The sequence below is a fragment of the Eschrichtius robustus genome, chromosome 11 (assembly GCF_028021215.1).
Source record: "Eschrichtius robustus isolate mEscRob2 chromosome 11, mEscRob2.pri, whole genome shotgun sequence".
NCBI lineage: Eukaryota > Metazoa > Chordata > Mammalia > Artiodactyla > Eschrichtiidae > Eschrichtius > Eschrichtius robustus.
The window spans coordinates 77,007,856-77,033,175 of NC_090834.1; the positions used below are offsets into that span (position 1 = coordinate 77,007,856).

General features: G+C 47.4%; 1 protein-coding gene across 7 annotated transcripts in view; it reads left to right on the plus strand.

The window, feature by feature from the left end:
- The window catches only part of NAV2 (neuron navigator 2), a 746,877-nt gene that overhangs the window by 694,858 nt on the left and 26,699 nt on the right, over nucleotides 1-25,320 (plus strand). For all 7 annotated transcript variants that reach the window (XR_011075520.1, XM_068556818.1, XM_068556813.1 and 4 more), the window contains 9 exons: nucleotides 2,664-2,716; nucleotides 7,521-7,544; nucleotides 7,659-7,733; nucleotides 12,315-12,398; nucleotides 12,792-12,903; nucleotides 14,214-14,359; nucleotides 17,113-17,285; nucleotides 23,641-23,794; nucleotides 24,804-24,966. Coding sequence is in view for 6 of the 7 variants with exons in the window: in XM_068556818.1 (XP_068412919.1) it covers nucleotides 2,664-2,716; nucleotides 7,521-7,544; nucleotides 7,659-7,733; nucleotides 12,315-12,398; nucleotides 12,792-12,903; nucleotides 14,214-14,359; nucleotides 17,113-17,285; nucleotides 23,641-23,794; nucleotides 24,804-24,966 (984 nt within the window). In the remaining variant the exon portion in view is untranslated. The remainder of the gene's footprint in view (nucleotides 1-2,663; nucleotides 2,717-7,520; nucleotides 7,545-7,658; nucleotides 7,734-12,314; nucleotides 12,399-12,791; nucleotides 12,904-14,213; nucleotides 14,360-17,112; nucleotides 17,286-23,640; nucleotides 23,795-24,803; nucleotides 24,967-25,320) is intronic.

Sequence of the window (25,320 nt, forward strand, 5' to 3'; positions counted from 1 at the left end):
ATTCTCACCGACTCCTTCCTTCCACAGCCCCCAGTGGCAGAGCGAGAACTAGAGTGCAATACCCAGACTCACTTTCTCTCTCTGCTCCTGACCAGCTGTGTGTGCTTGACCACATGGCTTAGCCTCTCTGGACCTAAATTTACTCCTGTGTTCATTAGGGATAGAAATTCCTGCCCTGTCTGGGAATATTACCTACAAATTCTCTATGATGATGAGGATCACTTCAAACAGTAGTATGAGGAAGTGCTTTGATTAGTATGAAGCTGAATATATACATATATCTACGTCTGTATCTATAGACGTAGATATATGTGTGTATATATATATGGTGCCCAAGTGTGACAACAGAGGCATTTGTTTGCTTTATTGGCTGGAATATGCCCGGTTGTCTAATTCCATCTTGTGATATCACCCCTACCTGTGCCTTCTAATTCTTCTCAAACATGCACTTTTTGCTTATTTGGTCCCAGATTGTGCCTGTGTAGATTGAATGAGGGGTTTAGAAAACCATTCTAAATATACCAAAAAGCTTTACCAAAAACAAAAAAAACCCTCAGATACCAGTAAACAAGGTCAGTCAAGGGCAAAGCCATCTCCAGATTTCTGGTCTGCAGATTCTGTTCCTGAATGCTGTAGGACCTTAGGCAGGTTGTTTAACCTCTCTGGGTTTCAGATTAGTCAGTGGCAGAGAAGGCCTAGGTAGTCTCTGTGGTTCCTTGTATCTTCAAAGTTTTGGAGGTACAGGTATAGGGAGGAAGCTGCAGAGCATGCTTTTGCTGCTCTGGCTTTGTACGTCTCATAAGCATTCTGTCGTCCAAAAGTACCCCAGCCACATAGCCCAGGCTCTGCCTTGGCTCAGTTTTCTTGAAGGAGGGCCAACTGCAGTGGTTCAGGCAGCCATATTCAGCTTTGGGTTGATCTGGAAAGCAAGGACTCTTTCTTTGGACCACAGCCTTGCTGTTGCTATTTACAAGTGAGAGGAATTAATTACAGAGGGAAATAATTACCTCCTCCCGAAGCCTATGCTCCTCTCTGCCTGCGGCCCCAAGCTTGCCCTGAGGTATCGCTGAAGGCAGTATCAGTGAATCCATGTGTATGAGGTAGAGAAATATAAGAGACAAACCTCCATTTTTCAGCAGCCCAAGGCCACGCAGCAGCCCTGCACAGGCCTCTGGAGCAGGCGTCTGGCAGGGCGGTGTGGTTGAAGGATGGCTCCACGCTAATCACCTCTCTTCCCTCAGCTTGGCCTCCAGCATAATTTCCCCCCTAGTGTCTGTGTCTTGGGGCTAAAGTAACTTACCCCTTTGGACCGTTAGGCCCCTAGGCTGGGGCATGAGAGGCCTGTCTGTTAATGTGTGGACATATTAACACTGAAAGCCATTATTGGCCGTTAACACCTTAAACTGATCTTTTACGGGCATGGGCCAGATGAGTCATGGATGGAGAAAGAAAGGAGGAAAAGATCTAGGACCTCGGGCATTGCTGAAGAGGGTGGATCTGAGTGGTGGTGTAGAGATAGCCTCAGAGCAATTGGCACCGTCTAAGAGAGAAGGGGACCAGAAACACAAGCCAAGAGCTGTGTGGGTTAGAGGAGGGAGGAAGCCCATCCCGGTGGCTGTCGGGGAAACGAGATAGGGCTCCAGGAGAAGATGCTCTTTGAGCCGATCCTGGTGATTTGGATGGGCAGGAATGGGAAACTTCCTAAACCAAAGGAACTGAACGGGCAGAGACTCTGAGACGGCAAAGTACCACGCAGGCCATGCTTCAGAGAGCCGTGCAGGATTCAGAGTGCGATAGGAGCACCTAAAAGAAGGATGGGAGGTTGGAAGCTTTACTGGGGAGACGGTGTGGAGGCACCGGAGTGGTCGGCTGAGCCGTTGCTGGGATATCTGTGGGCAGGTAGCTTCTGCCAACCGCTGATCCAAGTTGAGTTCACTCCTTGGGTGGTAGGTGAAAGCCGTCTAGTACACATGGAAAGTTCCTCCCCAGCCTCCCACTCTCAGACCGCAGGTGAGAGCGCAGTGTGGGGTAGAGGCATTCCACTCCCGGTCAGGGAAGCTGTGCCCCATTAGAAGGTCTGTGATGTCTCAACAGGCATATTTCTGTCTTTCAAACAAATTGTTGAGAGATTACTAAGAAAATGTCATTAAAGAATCTGGTTTCCAAGAAGAGAAGTCAGCCAGAATACCTAGTCCTGGAAAAGACCATGGTTTAAATTACATGAAAACAGAAAATAAAATGTCTCCATTGGCTGGGAGCAGGAGGGGGTGAGGAGGGTACAAGGATGGTACCCAAAGTTGCCTCTGGGTAACAGAATTATGAGTCACACAGGTTATGGCAGTGAAAATGCTTCTTAACATTTCTCTGTACTTGAAACATTTAGCTTAGTAATTATGTGTTATTTTGATAGTTAGAGCAGGGGTAGTATTTAGAATGTTGTAAGAAAAAAAATGTGGTAATAGAGAAATGACTCCCATAGAAAATTATTCCTTACTTGACACTGACCTGTCACCAAACCAGGAAAGTTGGGTCAAGGTGAGGTTAAGTTGCTCCGAGCCTGGTAATGTCCTCTAATGCTGAGTTTCTCCTTCCCTTCCCCTTTTCGGCTCCAAAGTAGCCAACTGTGCAATTCACCTTTTCTTTCTTTTCTTTTTTTTAAACAGTTCATGGTTCCTCACTCTCCTTGGTCTCCAGCACGTCATCAATTTATTCTACAGTGAGTATAAATCAATGCTGTGTGGCTATGTGTGTCAAAAATAAAATACAAGCATGTCTCCTAGAGAGAGTATTTCCATTATAAGGGAATCAATTAATTAGGGAACAAGGTTTGAAATTCACGAACAGTTACTGATGTACCAACCAATAAGTCAGGAGGTGACTTTTGTTAAAGTGGCAGTGTGCTTCGAGTGGTAACTAGTTAGAATGTATGAGATGCCTTTTTCAACTTTGTGTCTGCCTCAGTTTCTTTGTCTGTAAAGTAGAAAGAACAACAGCCCCCCTACCCTGTGGCGTTGTAATGAGAATTAAAGTTATGAATATTACTGTTCACTGCAATATAAATTCCTTGAGGACAAGGACTTTTTTCTGGTTTTATTCCTAGTGCCTAGAACCGGGCCTAGCATATAGTAGGTGTTCAAAAAATAGGTTTGCATGAATAAGAAAATGCACGTAAAGCAATGAATAGAGTGTACGCAGCACAGAGGAAGCTCTCGCAAATGATAGCTGTCATCAGTGAGAGGTCTACTGAACAAAAGCCAAACTTAATCAAATATAGTACTGGATTTATTCAGCATGCTTACTTTTTATAGCTATGTGCATAACTATCTTAAAAACTTTAACTCGGGAATTCCTGTAGGAAAAAAACATTTGATTAATTAGGAATTGGGAATTCTTTAGCCCTTAATTCCATGGAGGACAGATGTTTTAATAATTCAGTTTTTGGTAATGCCAGGTATCTCGGCTCTGTAGTGGGACAAACTGTAGATAGCCCCCTGTAAGTTAAAGACCATCCCAGAATCAAGTCAAAGAGCCCAGGGCCTGACTGTTCTTTCTTAGGCCTGTAGCGAGCAAACAGACTTCAGAGGTTGCTGACATGGTCTGATTTGAAGGACCTAGAAACGTTCTCTTCTGCTCCTACCCATCTTGCCCCTCCAACTCCACAGGACCTCTTTGCTCTGCTAGTCATCTTGTCTGAAGTTTTGTCAAAGTCCTGGCTTTCATTTTAAAGACTTTATATATGGTAACCTTGGGAAGGGGTTATTTAAGCCGTTATCCAAGAAAGCATAGGGATGGCCTTCTAACTATCAGCTATTGCATCTACTGAGTCCTTTCCTCTAGAATGAAACTCTGTAACATGGGTACCAGACCAGAGGTGGTACTTTTCAGCCTAGATTCACTTCTTCCACAGTAGTTACTGGCACCAAGTATTGATATATGCCAGGCTCTGGGCTGAGCCCTGAGGACGTGGCTTAGGTGGAGAAAGGAGCCTGCTTCCGAAAGAGGAAGCCAGAGACACAGAGGGCACAGGGGGCATGTGGAACTCTAGTTTCACAGGGTTGGTGCAGTGCAGCCATACCAGACATTTCAGTGCCCAAGCCCCATGTTTTCCCAGGGAGTTCCCAGGGTTTCCTGTCAACACACTGTTCATTCAGAAAAGTGAAAAATGGGGGCTGGCCTGCGTCAGCCAGCCTGGGAGGGAAAGAGCACGAGCTCCTCCACCTGTGAGAATTCAGATGCAGGAAACCATCACTTGCAGTTCCTGGCTGCTTCCCCTTCATGCCAACCACCGGGAGTTCTTACAGCTACAGGCCTCTCTTTCAGTAGCGTTTGTTCTAGGCGTGTGGACCTGAAGTTTGTGTTTTCATGAAATTTGAAATTGTCCTTTCTGAGTTGATATAAATTCACAAATTACCAAAGACCTAATAATAATAATTTTTAATTCCATGTTTATCTGGATAGCAAGAGACCCGAGGCCTATTCATAGTTTTTCCCTTACTGTATGACTTTGGACAAATTACCTCCTTATTCTGAGGGTCTCTGTTTTGCCCTTGGCCTCAGGGAGCTCGGCCAAGTGGTCTCCGAGGTCCCTACAACCTCTGACATTCCACTAGTTGGTGAGTCAAAGGTTCCCATGTACTGTTCTTTATATGTGCCTTCTCTGAGAATGTAAGTTGCTTTTGCAGACTTTTTACAAAATACTCTAACCTTTGAATATTTTCATGATGGAGTGGTATGCTAATTCCAAGGAAAACTGCAAGTCTGGCCAGGCAGTGGTGTGTGGTCCCTTATCTATTATTAGCTCCTTGGTGATGATGAAATTCAGAAACAAATGCTCAGGCGCCTTTGTAAATGAAAAGGTAAATAAGTTCGTATTTGTTGTCTAAAAAGAGATCTTTGGAGTGTCTTAAGTTGCCACCAGCCCAGACCAAAGAGTCTGTTTAAGACCAGAGTGTTTTAAAGGCTCTTATTGGATGATAATAGGCTTTCTCCCCCCTGAAATCTCTGTAATTCTTAGATATTCATGAATGTTCATTCTGGCTGAAATTTGCCTGTGATTTTAATTACAAAGGAAAGAAAAGACAGCCTGATGCTAAACAAATGCCATGAAGAGGTCATGGCCGGCCCTTGGAGTAGAAAAAAATTGAAGAGGCCACATCTGGCATCAGATTTGCTTTCTTCGTTGGTAGGGAGCAACAGATGAGTTCCCAGGGGAACTGCCTAGTGGAGAGAGGCCCGGAGCCTCCCTCGGAGTTCCCAGATGCACAGAAGAGCAGCAGCAGCTGGGGCAAGATACAAAACACATGATTTCTCCAGGCTGCTGTTGAGAGCAGGACTCCAGCCCCAGAGACAGGTGGGCACCGAGACAGACAGTGGCAGCCGCCCAAGGCAGGCTGTTGATAGAAGTGTTTAGAAGTAGGGCTGGTCCTCCGTGGATGGTTCAGCCTGCTAACAGACCTCCATTTGCCTCCCAAATGTTAGATAGCTGTGACGTTATCACCATTAACTTTTCTCCTTTGGATCAGACTCAGAAGCCAGGGCCTTATTTCTGGAAGGCCTCCAGGAGAATGTCGCTATAGTCAGAGCAGGAGAAAGTGCTGGTTAAGATCATAGGCCCTGGAGCCAGACTACCTTGGATCCAATCCCAGTTCTATCACTTATCAGCTGTCGCCATGAGCAAATTATATTAGTACCTTCTGAAAGGGTTGTTATGAGGATTAAATGAATAATGAATGTCAAGTGCTTGGAACCGTCTCTGGCATATAGTAAGTGTTCAATAAAATGCTACTTATTATTACCAGAACGTAAGCAACATAAGATGTGAGGGACTTGGTCATGTTCACAGCTGTATCCCAGGTTCTTAAAACAGTGCTTGACACATAGTTAGAAATCAATAAATATCTGATGGTGGCGGGGATGAACTGATAGACGGGCAGACGGACAGACAAAGAGAGATGGCTGAATATTATCAGAGAGGGAAGAGTAAGCCCTGAGGACTTCTCCAAACCTTCTCCTGAAAGTGTTGCTTAGATGAGGCGATTGTCCAGCTGTGTGACTTCGGTCACGATATCTAACCTCTCTGAGCCTCAGATGGAATACAAACCTACTTTGTGGAGTTACTGCAAGGGTTAACTGATTTGGCCCCAGTGTACCTAACAATTACTTACTGTTGTTAGAAGCCAGCCTGGAGGGAGGGCCTTCTGGGGCAGGACCAGGAGTGAGGGCGGTGGGAGCAGGATGTGAAGGGCGGTCAGACAGGAAACGGCTACCCACCTGTCCCAGCTGTTAGGTATAGGGACTACGGGGCCTAACGAATCATACGCCTCTGCATCCTGAACTAATAGAGAAGTAGAAACCAGAAACCAGATGCTGACTTTTTAAAAGAATGGGTTTATCACTAGTGAAATTGGATTAGGACACACATAGAGGACTTCAAGGACAAAATAGGGTCCTTCCTGATTTTCACTCACCTACCTGGCTCCCAAGTCACTGTTCCACCCCAGGGAAGTGCAAATGGTGGGGTGTGGAGAGAAGGGCAGGAACACTTCCAATATTTCCAAGAAAGGGTGTGTTTGCGGGGGCAGTTGGGGAGGGTTGGGGGTTTCTTCATTTATGGACCCCCCCCCTGCCCGGGAACCCCAGAAGAGAGAAGGAATAGTTCCCCCAACCCATGTGGGCTCCCCCTATGGGAAGAGATAAGTAGCTCGTAGTCTCTGACTGGCCGATTGCTGTGTCACCACAGACCCAGGGCCCAGTATGGCAGGCTTTGCCAGCAAGAGGGCCGACGGGCTTCGTCTTTACTCCCCAGGGTCACAGGTAACTGGGGGACCAGAGATGGAGCAGCAGGAAGGTACAGGCCACCTTCATCCTTACAACCTGGGGAGTCACCAGGCTGGCTGACAGGGCTTCCCAGCCCCCCTCACTTCGGGAAGCTTCCTGACCTGCTGCTGTTTCTGCTTCAGTGCCCTAGGGAGATGAGAGGGAGGGATAAAATGGGGCAGAATTCATCTATGAGCCGTCCTCCCTGCCTCCCAGGTAGGATTGCCAGATTACATACAGAATGCCCAGTTAAATTTGAAATTCAGGTAGACAACGTATAATGTTTTAGTATAAGTATGTCCCCAGTATGGCATGGGACATACTTAAACTAAAAAAAATTCAAACTTAACTGGGTGTTCTGTTTTTTTATTTGCTAAATCTGGCAGCTCTGCCCTAGCTTATCCCCTTCTCCTCCCAGCTTCTCCCTGTCGTCATCTCCACCTGGGAACAGAGGCTCCTCACAACCAAAACAGGAGTGTATTTCCTAATCCTTTCTAGTTTCTTAAAATAATGTGCTGTTCATATTTGGCCTTCCTGATTGGTCATATTAATTGAACCACTTGATCCAGAAAAGTCCATCAGGAAAGAAACTAATAAATCTTTAAGACTGCTCTAAGTGTCCAAATATGGTACTCCCTGTAGGCAGGATTATACTGTTCTTAGTTCCTCAACTGGTCTAATTTCTTCTATGTTTTTCTTTACAGCCAGAAGAAAAATGCCAGTCAGAGGTAAGGAAGAGTTGGCTAGTTGGATTTCATCTTTCGCTATTATCAGTTATTTCTCCCAGCTCATCCTGTAAGTAGACTCCCAAAGCAAGTAACTCTGTCCCTTGTTATCTTTAGATTCGCAAACTACGGCGGGAGCTGGATGCCTCCCAGGAGAAGGTTTCCGCTTTGACCACCCAGCTGACAGCAAATGTGAGTACAGACCCAGGGCGGTAGCCATTGCTGCCTCTGAGCATTATAGAAGCAGTGTGGTATAATAAAAAAGACATAGGCTTTAGCATCGTGGGAGTGAGTGTCAGCTCTGACACTTACTGGCATTGTGCTTTGGGCAAATTCTTTAACTTCTGAGCCTGCCTTTGCTCATCTGTGTGTCGGGGAATGATAATATTTAGCTCTCAGGGGTGTCATGTGATCAGTACCTGAAATAGATTAAGTGCTCAGAAATGTTCATTTCCCTTTCTCTTTCTGAAAATTTTCATCTTAAGAGATAAAAAAATCTAAGGCTCCACAGTAAATAGCTGACTGCTCTGTAATTATAATATACATAAGTACGTGTTCAGGAGGCACTGCCAACTGGCATTCAATTCAGCAACTGTTTGAGTGCCAACTATGCCCCGGGTACTGTGGGTTCAACAGCAAAGCAGGCACAATCACTGTCATCTTAGTGTTCTTTCTCTGGTACAGCAGAGAGACAAAACAGTTTTGCTATAACATGATAGCTGTTGTGATAGCAATAAAGGTTGAAGGTTGCAGGAATATATAGGAGGAGCACCTAGATCAGTCTTGGTGGGGCTGGAAGAAGGCAGGAAAGGCTTCCTGGAGGAGGTGACATCTGATGAATGCTGTGTAGGGGAGGATGCATGGGAAGGACAGCACTCTAACCAAAGAGTAATTTGTGCAAAAGCCCACGGTGCATTTGGAAACTATAAATAGCTCAGTGTAATTAGAATCTATGGCTTGGATGTGGGGAAGAGGCTGGGGTGGAGGGGAGAAGGAAGTGGAAAGGAGGGAGGCATCGAAGAAAGGCAAGGGTCAGGCCACATCATGAAGGCTCTCAGCTGTTAGGTGGTTAAGTCAGCTTCCTAACTGTGGTGTGGTTATAGGATTTGAGGGGTCAGAGTAGAGGCAGAGGTCTCCTACCCCATCAGATCAGTCTATAAAGGAGGCGCAGAGCCGTGAGTTGGCGAGGGCTGAGGCTCAGAAGGCAGGGCCTGAGGTTTTGGAAGGTGCTGAGATGCCTCAGAGGCAGGGCTTCCTGCTTGGGAGCACACAACCCAACTTGAGATCACATATCCGTGTGTGTGAGCCTGTCAGAAAGCCACCTGCGTGACTCCCAGCATGCTGTTAAAATGAAAAGCAACTTCAAAAGCTTGTCTTCTTTGGACCAGGAAGGTAATTGATATTTATCTGCAGCTTTTGCCCACATAATTCCTGGCTTGAGCCTGAGTCTACTCAAGGAAACTTTCCATTTCACTTTAAAGTCTGCGCATGAAGTGCCTAGCACAGTGCTTGACCTTGATTATAGGCTCAATAATTGCTAACTACCCATAACTATTCATTCTCCCGAGCTCTCTTACATTTCTGGAAATCTTTGGGGTTTTTTTCAAAACCCTAATATACTAGGCTACTGTGTGTTTTATAATCCTTTATTTCCTTGACTTCTTCCTCCGTCGGTAACTCTATCCAAAGAAGATCAGAAATTGATGTTAGATCTGAAATTTGAGGCTTAGAGCCTAATTAAGACGGCAGAGGTATTCTTCTGTGGGTAGTCTTCATCTCAGTAACCAGATGCATGCATTCGAATCCAGCACCTACCCCAGACCCGGTGAGCCAGGGGTCTCCTCGAAACATGTGAGGTTTGACAAGTGATTTGGAGCTACTCCCCTAGTTAAGAATTACAGCTGCCAATGGCTGCCCCTTACTAATGAAAAAATAGTAAGTAATTTACTTATCAGTGAACTTGGATTAATTCCTCCAGTGACCTCATGCTTCCCCAAGGGACCTTACATTGGGCCATTTGGAACTATCCTCTCTGATCAAGAAGAGTGAGATCTCTCACGTATTATTATTATTTCAGAAGTACGTTTTGCTCTTCACAAAAGCCATTGAATCCAGTATTGTTTTCTTTTTTCTTTTCTTTTTTTAAATTAATTAATTTATTTTTGGCTGCGTTGGGCCTTCGTTGCTGCGCACAGGCTTTTTCTAGTTGCGGTGAGCGGGGGCTACTCTTCGTTGTGGTGCGCAGGCTTCTCATTGCCGTGGCTTCTCTTGTTGCAGAGCACGGGCTCTAGGTGCATGGGCTTCAGTAGTTGTGGCACGCGGGCTCAGTAGTTGTGGCGCACGGGCTTAGTTGCTCCGCAGCATGTGGGATCTTCCCGGACCAGGGCTCGAACCTGTGTCCCCTGCGTTGGCAGGCGGATTATTAACCACTGCGCCACCAGGGAAGCCCCAGTATTGTTTTAAAGTAAATATTTAGTCTTGCCACACACCGCCAGCAGTGCTAACGTGTTTTACTGTCTGCCATCTTTCTCGCAGGCCAAGCTGTGTTTGTTTTTCTAGGACAAACTACTCAAAGCCACCTTCTCTGAGTGTTTTTATACCACTTGTGTTTGTTTTCCTGGGAATACGAGAATGCTGCTTGCTGAGAAGGCTGTTGTGTGGCTCTAAACCAGCCTCCTGGCCCATATTTTCATAATCGAGATCATGACACAAAGTCAGTCCTTTTGCTCGCCAGCAAAATGCGATCCTCTGGTTCTTCAGAGCGAATGTGGTTCCTTCTTGAGTTGCAAAAACACTCTCTTGATAGCAGTCTTCATGGGGTCAGGTTTTTGCTTTTGTTTTTAACTGAAGAGAAATTTTGAATGCCCACAAATAGAATCTTGGGGCAATCAAACGAAGAATTGAAATAAATGGAAATTCGGTCATTTAAATTTGACCTTGTCATTCCTTTGAAATGCAAGGGTAGCAGTCATTCTTTTTCACATCCATGTCCTGGCTTCATTCACTTTGTGAATGTCTTGAATTGGTTGGCTTTTGTTCTGCCACATTGTCCCGGGCAAACTAAAGCATATCTCTTTATTTTAAAATGCGAAGGCATTTTCTCAATTTTTAATAAAGAGAGAGCGTGCAATCAGAAAGAAGCTGGCCAGTCCACTTAACATTTCTGTCTCAAGTGCCCTTGCTCCCTGCCAGTTCCTACGGCCAATGGAAAAGAGACTCAGCAGTTGATCCTAGAGATGTCTTATCCTCCGTCTCCCTGTTTGATGAAGTCCAGTAACCGAGGCCTCTCACTCACCTGTCAAGTCTCTCCTCCTCAAACTGTAATGTCCACTGACCCTGACCCTCCTCACAGCACAGGGTGACAGCTCCTCTCACACCCTTGTCTTCTTCACTCTGTGCGTCAGTCACCTTTTCCTCTAGAAGTTTCCAGAATTATCAGATCTCACTTCTCCCAAGACTCAAGTATCTTGCTGGTCCTTCTGATTCCTCCTGTGACCTTCTGTGTATCTACCCACCCCGCTCCTAGAACCCTTTCTTGATGTCTCCACACCTGTGTTCTCATAGTATCTTTTGTCACTTTTCTCAGTCCCAAACCCCTTCCTTTCCCTGCAGTCTCTAGTCATTCCTGTGTTTTGCAATTCCTTAACAGTTTATAGGTCATTTTCAACTATATTGTTTCATTCAGTGCTCACAATCACCCTGGGAGGAACATAGATATTGCTTGCATTTTATAGATGAAGAAACTGAGGCCAGTAGGATTAGATGAGTTGTCCATTCTTTATCCTTGATTTTAACAATATTATCAGGATCCTAGGTGAACTAACTAATATTTCACCTACTGCTCTGTGGAAGAAGGAAAAAGGCTTAGTGTTGGGACACAGAGTTGCATCTTGCCCTTGAAGAGGGTTTCAGAGAAAGGGGCAGACAGGGAAGCATCACATTTCTCAATTCTATGATATATATTTTTTTCATGTTTTTTGCATCTCTGAAAATTGGATGCATATTTCAGCTATAATTGGCGGCATTTTTAAAACTGTCTTTGTAAAACGTAAAATAATGGTGTGTCTGATGCTGTCTTCTAACAGGGATACAAAAGTGCAGGGGAGCCCCAGGGAAAGTCATAACTCCAGGGAAAACAGTGGGCAGGTTCTCTAAGGAGGTAGCAGATGGGCCTTTCGGTGGCTTTTTATTAACCAGGATTATAACAAGCAACATCTGCCAACCACTTTGTTCATTTATCCTACAAACACACTCAACGTGAGGCTCTACTGTGAGCTTGGTGCTTGCGGAACAAAAGGTCATCCTGCAGTGTAGTGGAGACCGGCGTAAATCAGCAATCACAAGAATGTGTGTGTTTTTGACTGTGATATCACCATGCGTACATCAGCAGCAGTCCAGTGTGCTTGTGGGAGTGAATAGGAGGGAACCAACCCGATCTGGGGGTGTCTTGAAGGCATGCGCTGAGGTCTGTTGAGAAGGATGGGTAAAAATCACTTAGGGAGGCAGTTGGGAGAAGAGCATTCCAGGCAGCGGGGAAAGCATGCAGAAAAGCCCTAAGGTGGGAAGAAGCACGGGGCGTGAAGGACGTGAAAGTCTAGAGTAACTGGATCTCCCAGAGAGTGGTGAGGAGTAGGGCTCAAGAGGCTGAAGAAGTCAACAGGGGCTAACCCACGTGGCTCCATTTGGATTTCCGTCTTTAAGACCTGGCACCCTTTAGGCACTCCTACCTTGCAAGATAATGTAACTGAAGGGAAATGTGTCTTTCCCATCCAGGCTCACCTCGTGGCAGCCTTTGAACAGAGTCTTGGAAACATGACAATCAGGCTCCAGAGCTTAACCATGACGGCTGAGCAGAAGGTAAAGCAGAAAGAATGTTTCTTCCCTCCCTGCTTGGAGTTAACAACAAACCTAAAAACATTATCCTCTTTTATTCCAGAGAGTTGTATAGATTTTAGTGTGCTTGTTGGACTGTTGGAATTGAATCTGAAAGAATAGGTCTGCTGAGTGAAAATGTGACCTAGATGGAGTGGCAGTTAACTGCATCGGCAACAGATCTTAGTCCTATTCTTTCTGCGTTGATGTACTCACATGTGCCTATTGAAAACTGATTCAACCTGATGTTTGAGACAAAGGTTTCCTGCAACTCCTTCATTCTCTACCCTCCTCTAAGCTGACGATGCTAAGCTGTACTTCAGCTGAACTCGGTACAAAATGATTTGGGGATGACCACTGTTTTCGTCTGTTCCTCAGGATTCAGAACTGAATGAGTTAAGAAAAACCATTGAGCTGCTGAAGAAACAGAACGCAGCTGCCCAGGCGGCCATTAATGGGGTAATTAACACCCCAGAGCTCAACTGCAAAGGTAAAGGGAGAGAAACAGCCTCAGACCAGCGACCTGCCTGCCCTTAGGAACCCTCCCTTGACAATATATGATGCAACCTCCCTGCCAGAGGGTGGGTGTCCGTGTCAGTCGGACAGGTCCTAGAAGGCACTTAATCCAGTTACTTCCAGCCTCTAGGAAAACAGCTGTTCCAGCTCATCCTCTTCTCTGATGTATCTCAAAATAGAAGAAAATATATCTCTGTTGGCAAAGTGTCAAAGTATTTCATAGCCTTAACGTCACTAATGCTTTGATATTTACGTATTGACTTGGGACTGCCTGAAATGGGTTCGTCTCTCATTTGTCCCGGAAAATATTCTGGAAGGATTGCTTTGTCCTTGTGTATCTTACTTGGGTGGTGGGGGGAGATATGGGCATGAGGAGGAGTTACGTCCAGAAAATGACATCAAGAGAACTGATAGAAAAGTAATAGTGAGAGTTAACATTTATGGAACATTCACTGTGTTCTAAGCACCGTGCTCAGTGTTTACATTATTTCATTATTCCATTTTCTCTCCACAACACGCTTATGAGTGCAGTGCTGGTCCTGTCCGCATTGTACTGAGGGGAATACTGAATTTTAGAGGCGAGAGTCCCATCCTGAGGCCACAGAGTGTGAGAAACAGAAATGGCACGAGAACCCAAGTCTGCCCCTGAAACCGGTGCTCTTAAAGACCGGGCTGCCAGGGTCGTTCTGTGATTGTGAGGAACACTGTCTGCAAACTTTATTTTGGTCTCACTACCGTTCTGGGCAGTGTTATTTCTGGTACCACTGTTATCTCAAATGTCAGACCTCCTGGAAAAGCGAGGCTAGAGGTGACGTGGGAAGGATTGGCAAGAGCTGGCCAGGCAGAGCAGAGGGAGAAGAGCATCCCAGGAAGAGAGAATGGCACCTGTAAGGTGGTGAGAGGACATGGGCTTGGCATGTCCAAGGGCATGAAAGAAGGCTGGTGCGGGAGGAGCGGGGAGAGCAAAGGAGGGGGCACTCACGACACAGATGAGTATTGCCGCAACTCACAGACGCATTTTAGCTCAAAAGAGTGAGTGTGGGGGGACCTCTAAGCCTCCCCTGACTTCTGTTTTGTAAAATGGAGAGAGCCCTCCTTTAATTGACCAAAGAGGGCGTAGCACTCAGCTACCCAAGGACCTTAAAACCAGCATCGCGGAACAGAAGGTGATGTCTAATGGGAAATAACCTCCTAGTCCTTGGGTGTGTGGACTTAGGTGTAAATCCTGGGGCAAAGGAAGGGGCTCAAGTCAGCAGCTCCTGATGTCCTGCCTTGGTTCTCCAGGAAATGGTACCTCCCAGTCCGCAGACCTCCGTATCCGCAGACAGCATTCCTCTGACAGCGTCTCCAGCATCAACAGTGCCACCAGTCACTCCAGCGTGGGCAGCAACATAGAGAGTGATTCAAAGAAGAAGAAGAGAAAGAATTGGGTAAGTGTGCATCCAAAGACTCTCATGGGCACTAGCAGAGTCAGGCTAGGAAACAGTGTGCCCCAGATACAGCCCAGGCTAGCTCTTAACTTCACAACATAGACCTTTGGGGGTCAATCCAGAGAAGTGGCTTGTGGACAGGTTTCTACTGAAATCAGTGTGGTGCTCAGCCAAACCCTAGGATTTATGAAATAACGACCTCTTTGTAGTTTTTCTGTTTCATGAGACTACGTGAAGCCCTCATCTTTCATTTCATATGTGTCATTTCTTCCTCATCATATGCTGGCCACAGAGTTCCAGATACTAGAGCAAAATTACTCTTAAGTGGTTTTTTCCTTAGTTCCAAAGTATTTTTTGGAATATGTATCACTAGTTATCCCATCGTTAACCGTAGTCCTTATCTATTTATTTACATAATTGCCTATGATAGCATTAAATCACCCACCCTTGTCTTTGAAAAATTTTTGACCATTTGCTGTAAGTAAAAGCTTCATAATGTAGTTGTTAGCAGTTAGTGAGTGGTTCTAAATTGGGTGGGGGGGGAGGCGGGGGTCATACCTCAAAATAGCAAATATAATAGAACCAGTGTCCAGTGCAGTGTTTCTCCATGCTTCCATAATCCCATCGAGCTACTTGGCCTTCCGTACAGTGGCCTCTTGAACAGTTTTTCCCATTCTTCTTGGGAAATTCCACTCCCCTCTCCCCATCCAATTTTTAGTTCTGCTGTCAGGGCTGTGACAGTCAGTTCTGACAGATGTTTGCTGCTCCCCGACTTCAGTGCAGGGACACCCCAGGTTGATCTGAAGTTGGCCAGGACTCACAGGGCCCCTTTGTCAATGCTGACAGCATCGTGTTTTCACAGTAGCTTCATCGTCCTCATTCATTCCATGCACTTCCCCCTCATTTTGTGTTATCTTGGATGGGTGGCGAGGTCTAGTGATGCAGGAGTCAAGGATTTAGTCATTTTGCTTATTGATGACTCGCGTCGGAGGCAAGCCGAAAGGCCAGTTCAGTGCGATCCTCTCATTGTTCTGATTAAATTTTTCCTTATGTTACTAATGGCTTTTAGTCAACTCATTTGCTATGACTTAAACAAACAGAATTAACTCATGTTACTGTTTCTAATGTGCTGTTGATAAATATGGTCTGATTTAATTATCAAAGTGATGAGAATTATTTTCTATGAAAAATCATGATTATCCATTTTCTTTAATTCAGGAAATAAAACTTGTTTGTTTTAAGACAACTCTTGGTTACCAGTGCAATTGGGGAGGATGGATAATTGGCATCCTTAGAGAATCCCAAAGCTTAATTTTGTCTAATCTTTATCATCTCCTCTTCTGCCTGACATTTTACCAGAGGTTGAAGCAAGGATTTAGGTTGATGTATACCAAATCCTTCTCTTTCTGTGACTACTCTCTGGAAATATGGCCATAAGTAGGAAATGGGAGAGAAATGGGATCCAGACTCGCCCACAAGCTGGACATGCAGTTTGCTATGGGTGAAACTTTGATGAGAGACAATTCTCATTATTTCAGAATGGCCCATTTTCTGAATTTCACAATGGCTAAGAAAATGCCCAGAATACATTTTCCGTAGGAAAAAAAGACTTTAGAAAAAGGAAATTACTTTTTAAGACATTTTTCAAGATGAAACTTTATTTTTTGGCCTAGAAAAATACATGCTTATCATGGCTTTCAGAGCAGACATCGCACTTTAAATTCTTTATGTTCTCAGTAGAATTTTCAGATCCATCTCGTGGTTTGGGGAATCTGTGATATACCAGTTCCTTTTTCCCAATATGGTTAATACATTTCTTTAAAATATCATTTTTTTGAGCAAGAAGCGAGACAGCTAATTTTCTGCTTTTATTATATTACTTGTATAGAAGGACAGCAGGGGCTCCTAAGTATATATATCAAAGAGCTATGCAGCCATGTTGGGACTAGTGCAGCAATGAAGCTACCCTTGCTAAGAAAAGAAGACATGCCAAATAATAATAATAATAATAAGGCTTAGAGATGACTGATAAAAGGCCAGAAAAGAGTGAGGAGTATAGGAAGGTGGGACAGTCATTTCAACCAGACAGAGAAGCTTGCAGAGCTCGGATGGTAGGGGCCTCCAGACTCGCTCTTCCTCTCCTTCCATAATAGAGGAAGATGCCCTTAATGCTTTGAAAGATTCCTGATCCTACCGGAAACCTCCTCTCTGTATGGTGTTTACTATTAGCCATGTCATGTCTGAAAAGTCCAAAGCTTTCCCTGTCACTGGCTTTCTCTGTTAAAAATTGTCTTTTTTCCTTCCCCTTCCCCATTTTTGCTTGCGTTTTCTCTGGCAGGTCAATGAGGTAAGCAAGACCAACGTGAATATCAGATACCAAGCTAACCCATCCATTGATATGACTAACCTCATCCGCATCCGTCACCGTGTCTGAGCACCCCGCTTTGTTGCTGTGTCACCTCCTCCTCCTGACATCCATCTGCTGAGCCAGGCTCTGTCTTGCTGTTGGCATCTAGTCTTGAGCCAAGAGTAGGCATGGAATGTTATCCACAGGTCCAGTCCCCTGAGCTGTCAACACCAGATAACTCTTCTTCCCTTAATGCACTGATTCGAGAGAGCTGTTGGGAACCTTTTTCATTGCTGGGGGGAAAGCGTGGGAGAAGTAATTTGCTGTTCACTCTGCATGTCTCCGTTTTGCCGAGGCCTAAGGGGTGGTCTCAGCTCCTGCCAGGCTGACGGTCTTGTGTATTCAGTTACGCAGCTCTTTCAAGCAAGCCTTCGGGAAGAAGAAGTCCCCCAAGTCGGCATCCTCTCATTCAGACATTGAGGAGATGACGGATTCTTCTCTGCCTTCCTCACCAAAGTTACCACACAACGGTTCCATGGGCTCCACTCCCCTGCTGAGGAACTCTCACTCCAATTCTCTGTAAGTCTGTCTGCCGGGGTCACTATGGTCAGACGACATCTTTGGCCCCTGGGAACCCTCTCCAATAGGAATGGCTAGGAGTCCTGCTATGTTCCTTGGGGTCCTTTGTGTCTTGCGTTCATAAGACTGTGCATATTCTTTCGGTGTTTTAGGACCAGAGAGTTTAAAAGAGAAAGGAAACGAGTTTCTGTTCTGCTGGCCTCAGTGTGCATAATTAGTTGTCTGGTCTTGGGCAAACGGCTTAACCTCTCTGTTTCCATTTCTTTGTCAAATTGGGATAGTGGTTGTCTCCTTATCCTATCCTAAGGATTGAACAAGATAAGTGGATGTGAAGAGCTACAGCCAGTTGTGCTCTGACAGGGAGATGATGGTATAAGTGTTGGCAGTTTGGGCTGAAATTCTGGTTCACTTGGGTGACGGGGCTTAGAGAGATTACACTTTTCTTCTTTGATCAACATTTAGTGTTGACTCTTTCTCTGAGGTCAGCACTCAGAAATTAGATGTTTAAAAAAACAGAGCGATTCAGTGGCGATTCTCTTTACCCAAAGGGCTCTATATTTCGTCGAGTGATTCATCGCCATGAACTCTCCCAGTCGACTGTAAATGAGTCCGTTTGTACAGAGCCCTTTGGGAACACAGCTGGTTGAGTGAGACAGGCAATTGCTCCCTTGGCCTTGGCTTAGGTGCTGTTGCCCTTGGCACAGAGGTACACAGAAGGGAAGAGTCATCTGCTCTTGCCCAGCCAACCTCCCGTGCTTTCCACTGAGCACCCATTGAGCATTGTTCCATCAGGGCGCAGGGAGACAGTCCTGTGCCCCATCTCAAAACATGAGGCCGAGAATCTAGAGGCAAGAAGAGGTCAGGAATGGCTTGGGACAGGCAGGCGGGGACCCGGGTGTCTGCTCAGAAGGTGGCACAGCTGACTCCCTGCAGCGGTGAAAAAGATTGCCCCTGCAATAGGGCAATCAGAGCTAGGGCTGAGTTCCATCAGAGCTCTTGGCACAACCAGGCGAGAAGTGAAAGAGGAACCAGAGCTCAAGGGGTCTGCAAAGGCAGTTCCCACGAGATAAGATAGTGCCTGGGAGAAGAGGACCTCAGTGGCTGGGGTCAGAACAGCCAGCGAGCTACGGTTGGACAGGGGGGTGGGGTAGTGGTGGGCACCTCAGTTTCTTCACCGGTGAAAGTGGGATCTGCATCATGGGTTCTCCTGAGGGCCGGGTCAGATCCCGTGCATGCAGGGCAACCTCCTTCCGATCTCAGGAGGTCAGGTCTGTGGCGCCATCCCCAGGTCCACTCAGCCAGCCAGCCCGCCCGCAGAAGACAGCAGCCTGCGCCAGCGTCCCAAAGCCGGCTCACCAGACGGGTGCCGGAAACACGGGTGAGAGGGTGGGCCAGGCATTGGTAGCACGTCGCCTGCACGGACTGCACATGAGACAGGCAGTGGAAGCAAGGAGACAGAGCGTAGAGCCCTGGCTTTTCTATGAACCCACCTACCAGTGAAGCATAGCCTTGTCAGGGTGTCTGTTTTACTTAGGTCAGCAGCTCCTCTTCTCTCAGGGAGCACCCTGGTAAGAGAGAGGCCTTGCGGACGGGCACTTCCATCCTGGGCAAGGGCGAACCCCCGAGCAGGGGGAGGGAGAGGAGTGCTGAGCGCTGGAGTGCAGTGCCCGCCTGAGGCCCTGTGTGCTGGCGTGAGGGTTAGACCAGTGTTCAGGAGTGTGAGTCCTGTTTGACCTGAAGAGTGCCCAAGAGGTAAATAAAGGGCAAGCTGCCTGTGACCCACCTGCCATCATCCCAGAGCATCTCAAACCAGTTGTCTGTTTCCCGGCCAGGAGAAAAAGGAACTCCTCATCTGTTCTTTATGTGTTGGTATAAACTTCTCATATGACAGCCCATGTGAGTAGGACACTACCCAAGACAGCTCTGGAGAGACCAAAGAGAATATTAACCACCCCTGGGGATTAGGGCCTGCGGGGACGTGACACGGTAGAGCTGATTCCACTCCTGGGGTCTGCTCCGTGCCAGGCGCTGTTCTTGGCTCCAGTGACAACAGTGTACGAGACGATCAAGTCCCAACTCCGGTGTAGACCCTATATGTCAGGGGGAGAGACGGGCATTAAGCACATAAAGCTGGATAAACTAGAAGAATCAGGTAGTGCCGAGCGTTCATGCTGGGAACTGAAACAGTGTGTTGGGATACAGAGTACCTCGGCAGCAACTGCAGACGGGGTAGTCCAGAAAGGCCCCTCCGAGGAGATGACGTTTCAGCCGAGATCTGTGTGCCAGGAAGAACCCCTGGTTAGTTCTCGTCGGTAACACTAGCTGCTGTGACAAACTCAGTCGCACAGGTCAGCGCCTTTACCTGTGACTGTTGATCTCTGCTTCCTTCCAGACCCAACACAGGTTTCCCTCATCGGCAGGCAGCCTGCCGTGTGGTGATGCCGGCACCGAGGCTGCCTCTGTCCTGCGGGCCCGTGTCCTCTGCTGAGTGTCCAGCCAGCAGGCGGGGAGGGGAGAGAGTGTGGAGGCCCTGCAGGCGTGTGTCGTGGACCAGGCCTCTTCCCACAGTCCGCTGAGCAGGGCTTCCAACCTTGGCGGGAAGACGTGACATGAGCGTGCCCGGGAGGGGAAGGAGGTGGGCCGTCGTAAACCCGTGGCCGACTCTGCCTGCCAGCAAGCAGGGCAGCCCTCCAGACAGAACCCAGAAGCAGGCCCGGTGTGTCTGAGAAAGGGGGGGCAACCAGCTTGGCTGCCGCGTCACGGGCGCGTGAGGAAGTGGTGGGAAGGAAGGCCTGCCGTGCAGAGGCGGGGCCCAGGACATGTGAGGCTTTGAAGCCAAGGTGAATTTGCGGCTGATTTCCTGTGTGATAAGTAGGCTTTGGAGAGTTTTCAGCAGGAACGTGAGATCATCCTTGAATATTCCTAGACTTGCTACTCGAGGACTTGGGTGTGTGGTGGCGTTGTTTCTGGCATGAGTGGGAGACACACACGGGGCCAGGTGGGGATCAGCGGCTCTGGTTTGACCGTGCAAAGTTTGAGATGCCTAGTAGACATCCCTGTGGAAATGCCAGCCAGCCTGGAGTTCCTGGAGGTGGAGATTTGGGAGACGTGGGCTCAGAGGTGGTTTCGAAAGCTGGGAAGCTGGAGGGATTCTCCAAGGGGTTGAATGGAGATGGCGAAGAGGCAGAGGGGCAAGGACTGAGCTCTGGGGCTCTCTCATATCTCAGGTTCAGGAAGAGAAAGTAGAGCAGCCAGCGAGGTGGGTGGAAACCCAGGAGCAGAGAGAAGAAACTGTTTGGAGGCGGGAGTAGTCACTGGGCCAGAAGCTGCTGGGCGGCCTAGGAGCGATGCATTTGGCCTATGGGGCTCCTGGAGGCTGTAGCAGGAACGCTCCCCCAAACCACTTTCCCCATAGGGACTGGGGGGCAGGCGGGCCCACCCTTTGGCTCGGCAGCCCTTTCCTGACATTCCACAGAATCCATGCACACCGGAGATGTTTGCTTTGGGTCTGGTTTTCCAATGCGTGGGCAGAGAGCAAATGCTTCTTTCCAGCCTTGAAGGGTTTGTAAGATTGTGCAGATCTAGACGCGAGAGGGCGTTCAAAGAAGAAACCAAAGGCAGAGGAGTCGGGGCTCAGAAAAGTTCCTACCCCGTGGGCGGAAGGAATGGCCGTGTGGGAAGGCAGTGTTTCCCACACTAGGGTGTGTAAAGTTAGGTATGCTCCCAGCCCTGCCTCCTGGGCATGACGGCAGGAATATGCTGGAATTAAGTGTTAGGGGCTGAGTAGGAAAAATTAACATCAGGTTGCTTCAGTAAGTGGTCCATAGAGGGGACCAGTGTGTGTTCATCCATGCCTGCTGGATGAAGTTCAGGAGCTTGCGCCCTGGAGTTAAGCAGACCCATCAGACTTGTTTCTGATTCTCACATTTTTAATGGGCATGTCAATTTCTTTCTGTCTCAGCCTCCCCGTTTTTAAAATGGAGATAATTGTAGTGTCTCTTCCCGAAAGTTAGTAGTGTACGTAGAGCATTAAATAATACGCTGCAGATGCCTGACGCAGTGGTCTATGTATTCAGTAAACATTATGTGCCGATCAGTGTGATCAGATACTACAAATGAGGCAGAGAAGAACCCTGGTCCTAGGGGAGCCAGGGGCCACGCAGGGAGTGATTATCAGTGACTCGGCAGAACCAGGGGAGAAGGCTCTGTCCTGGGCAGTAGGCACAGGGGGACTAACTCTTAGCTGGGGCTTGTTTTCAACATCACGTCTGTTGTAGGACCCCCCTCCTGTGCGGCCTCGCTGTGCTGTGCTTCTGAGAACTGGCCGATTTGTGGGGGACACGGGAGGGCCTTGGACTCCAGACAGACTTTCTTCCTTTTAGTTTGCTTCCCTTTGTAAAGTCATTGTTTGGCCAAGCTTCACAAAGTAACCCATGTGATAAATTCCGCAAAGTGGGTGTGGAGGAGATGTTGTTTCTCTTGCTGAGAAAGCTTTCTGGGGGAAAAAGCACAGGCCGCGTGAAGGAGACTGGAGCAAAGCGCCTTGCCGTGTGACAGACAGACAGACAGGGTGGACTAAGGCTGATTGTTCTCTGCAGTGAACTGGAATCTTCGAGATCTATGCAGGACATGGTTTGGCTAAGACCAGAATGTCACAGTGGAATTTTGTTCAGACTTTACACTCCATTTGAACCCAGAAACCATAGTCCTTTCCCAAGAAAGAACCAGTTTTTGCAAGCTCCCCTCGAAAACCTCCCAAACCAAAGAAGGTATGACTGTATAGTTAAACCCTACAAACCACAGGCTATCCAAAGCACAGAGAGCTGGGGGGTTGGCGGGGGGCAGAGGATGATCTGATTTCTAAAGATATTACTGTCTCTCTAGCTCTTTTAGTCCCAAATCTGTTGGCCTCAGTTTCTCATAGGTATGAAATGGGAATAATTATAAGATTTTTCAAGGGTCTGTTGGAGGTTTCAGATTTTGAAGTGGAGAAGTTTTCTTGGATGCTGACAACTTTTTAAAATAGCAGATGATTTTGTATCTCTCAAAACAGTGCAGGGTGCAGGTCAAGAAAATAGCCACAAAAAGATTTGGCTGTTCAGGCGTTAAATTTTTCTTTCTGCCCCTGAAATACAATTACATCTCTTTTAACAATTATCATGGTTCTCTTTGGCAATTAACATTTCCACTCCCTCTCCCAGTTTCACAGGTCAGGTTTGGTTTGGCCTCAAATCCAGTACTTGGGTCCTGGAGAGAGGGCTCGAGTGGTTATTTCTGCACAGACCACGTGCTCACCATGTCGTTCAGAGATAATCAGCTTCAGCTTTGTAACTTCATGAACTTGGGCTTTTTTTCCTTTCTTTTTTCTGTTTTAGTTCCAAGAAATGTCAAAGCTTTCTCTTCTGGATCACCCCACACCTCAGCTCCTATAATCTTTGAAATCAACAGAACTTTTTTTTTTTTTCTTTAATAGAAGCTATCTTTTCTAACATTGCAATTCATCATGACTTTTATGATCTTCCAGTTTGTGCTGGCTTGCCAGTATCTGAAGGGCAAACCTAAGTAATCGAATAAGGAACCCAGCCTGGAAGGTCCACCTCTTAAAACAGAGGGACTCACAGGGTCCCACAGTCTCCTGATCTGGTGTCCAGCTGGGGAAGGAGGACAGCTCACTACACTGTTGCATGTTTTCAGATAAAATTTTGGCTTTCATGTCATATCACTCTCTGCTAACCACCTGAGATGTTTCTCTTCCTTGCCATGGGCCTATTAAGCAGTATGGGCGGGTGGGGGAATGAAAGAATGTTTCTCTCTCTAGACACCTTTAGGGGAGTAGGCTTTAGAATGTGACCAGAAACAGACTAGCATCTTCCACCCGTACCTTTAGGTTTCTTCCCGTTCTTGGCAAATAAAAATCACCCTCAGCTGTCTGACCCTGGAGTGTCTAATCTTTACAACAGACAGTTGACCTCATTTCTCTGAGTGGGTTTAGATATCAAGGGCCATGTTGTATCTTTATAGGGGCCCAGCTGTGTACACATCACGGAGGGTTTCAAACCCCCAAGGTTACCATTCCCTTTTGCTGGCTCCTGTTTATCCCTAGATCACTGGAATTTGGCTGAAAGGCATACCGGAGCCATTCAGACTGCCAGAGCTCTGCAAAGAAAGAGTGTAGAGAAGTCATAAAGTCTGTGAATTTCAGGTGCTTTTGATATTGTCACTTCCGGGAGGCACCAGGCAGCTGGTTATACGGGGTTACTCTTTAACAAACCTGATGGTGACGTGGTGGTCAGTGGAGGACTTAAAGGAGCTGAACTCAGAGCCGCCTTGGTCAGTAACACTCCTCTTTCCCTAGCATCTCGGAGTGCATGGATAGTGAAGCCGAGACGGTCATGCAGCTCCGAAACGAGCTGAGAGACAAGGAGATGAAGCTGACCGACATCCGCCTGGAAGCCCTCAGCTCTGCACACCAGCTGGACCAGCTGCGGGAGGCCATGAACAGGATGCAGGTGAGATCCGGGAGTGCGGCTGAGCCCCGGGCTGCCCGGGGAGGAGATGCTCCTGCCAGGCGCCCTCCGCTGGGATAGCCTTCTGCACACCTAGATCAGAAGCTTCCCTCGAGGCTCAGCCTGACGCCTCTTCCTCTGCCAAGCCTTTCCACGTCCTGCAGCTGGAAGAGTTAGTGTAGTGCCCTCATCTGGATCCCCATAGATTTGTTCCTACGGCCCCTCTCACCTTTTGACACGGATTGAAGGCATTCGAGTCTCTGAGCCGTTCTGTTTTGCATCGCTTTCTTTGGATGTAGGACCAGTGCTTAACACATAGTAGGTTCTTTATAAATATTCATGGAATGAAAGACCACTGTGGATTCTACTAAATCAGCTTTCACTGGAGAGCAGCGTTTCCCAGAGGAGTTTCCGTGAAACGCTCGTTCCATAAGAAACTCTGTGAAAAGAAGGCTCCTTAATCAAAAATGTTTGGGAAATGCTGCGCACTATGTGCCCCTTTCAGATTCACAATGCATACCAACTTATTAAAGGCTCTGAGAAGTCCTGCAGTAAAGGTCTGGGTTGAGAAACCCAGAGTTTTCAAACTTCCTAGATAAGACTTTTTCCACTTACCACCCAGATTCTGGGAAACATTTCTGAGGTCTTGTCAAAGGCCAGCTCTCGGACCCTCCTGTGCCAGGGAGGTCTTGTAGGGGGGACTTCGCTGGTGGTCCAGTGGTTAAGACTTCACCTTCCAATGCAGGCGGTGCGGGTTCGATCCCTGGTCGGGGCGCTAAGATCCCACATGCCTCACAGCCAAAAAAAAAAAAAAAACCCAAAAGAGAGAGGTCTTGTGTATACAGCAAAGGCAGTGACCACTGTTGAATCTCTCTGATGGTGTAACTTATTCTGCCTCCATGGCTGGGATATGCACTTGATCCCCGCAGGGAACTTTCAAATCCCTCCTCCAGGAAAGGCTTGTTCGCATGGTAGCCACCTAGTAAGTGAGCTTCTCCCTTACCCTTCGCAGAGTGAAATAGAGAAGCTGAAAGCTGAGAACGACCGGCTGAAGTCGGAGTCTCAAGGCAGTGGCTGCAGCCGGGCGCCCTCCCAGGCGTCCCTCTCCACCTCCCCAAGGCAGTCCATGGGGCTCTCCCAGCACAGCCTGAACCTCGCTGAGTCCAGCAGCCTGGGTGAGTGGCGTCACAGGGCCTGCAGCTGGCACTCTGGTCTCTAAGCAAGAGCCCCAAGATGAGCAGATCAGCAGATCACACGGAGAGGCAGCAGGCGTGTGTGTGCTTAGGGTGTACGTGTGTGTGGGTGTGCGTCTGCTACCAACATGAGCCCAGCCAATAGACTGCTGTCATGCTTTGCTCCAGCGCCCCAACTTCTCCAAGCCATGAGCTTGGATCCCCTCGCCCACCATGCTGAGTTCTGTTTGATCCATTTTGAGAGGCTGACCTGCAAGCTGTATGCTGCATACCACCCGCCCCCTGCCCCACCTGCCCTTGGTAAGCTGACTGGGACGCTGGCTTGGTTTATGACCT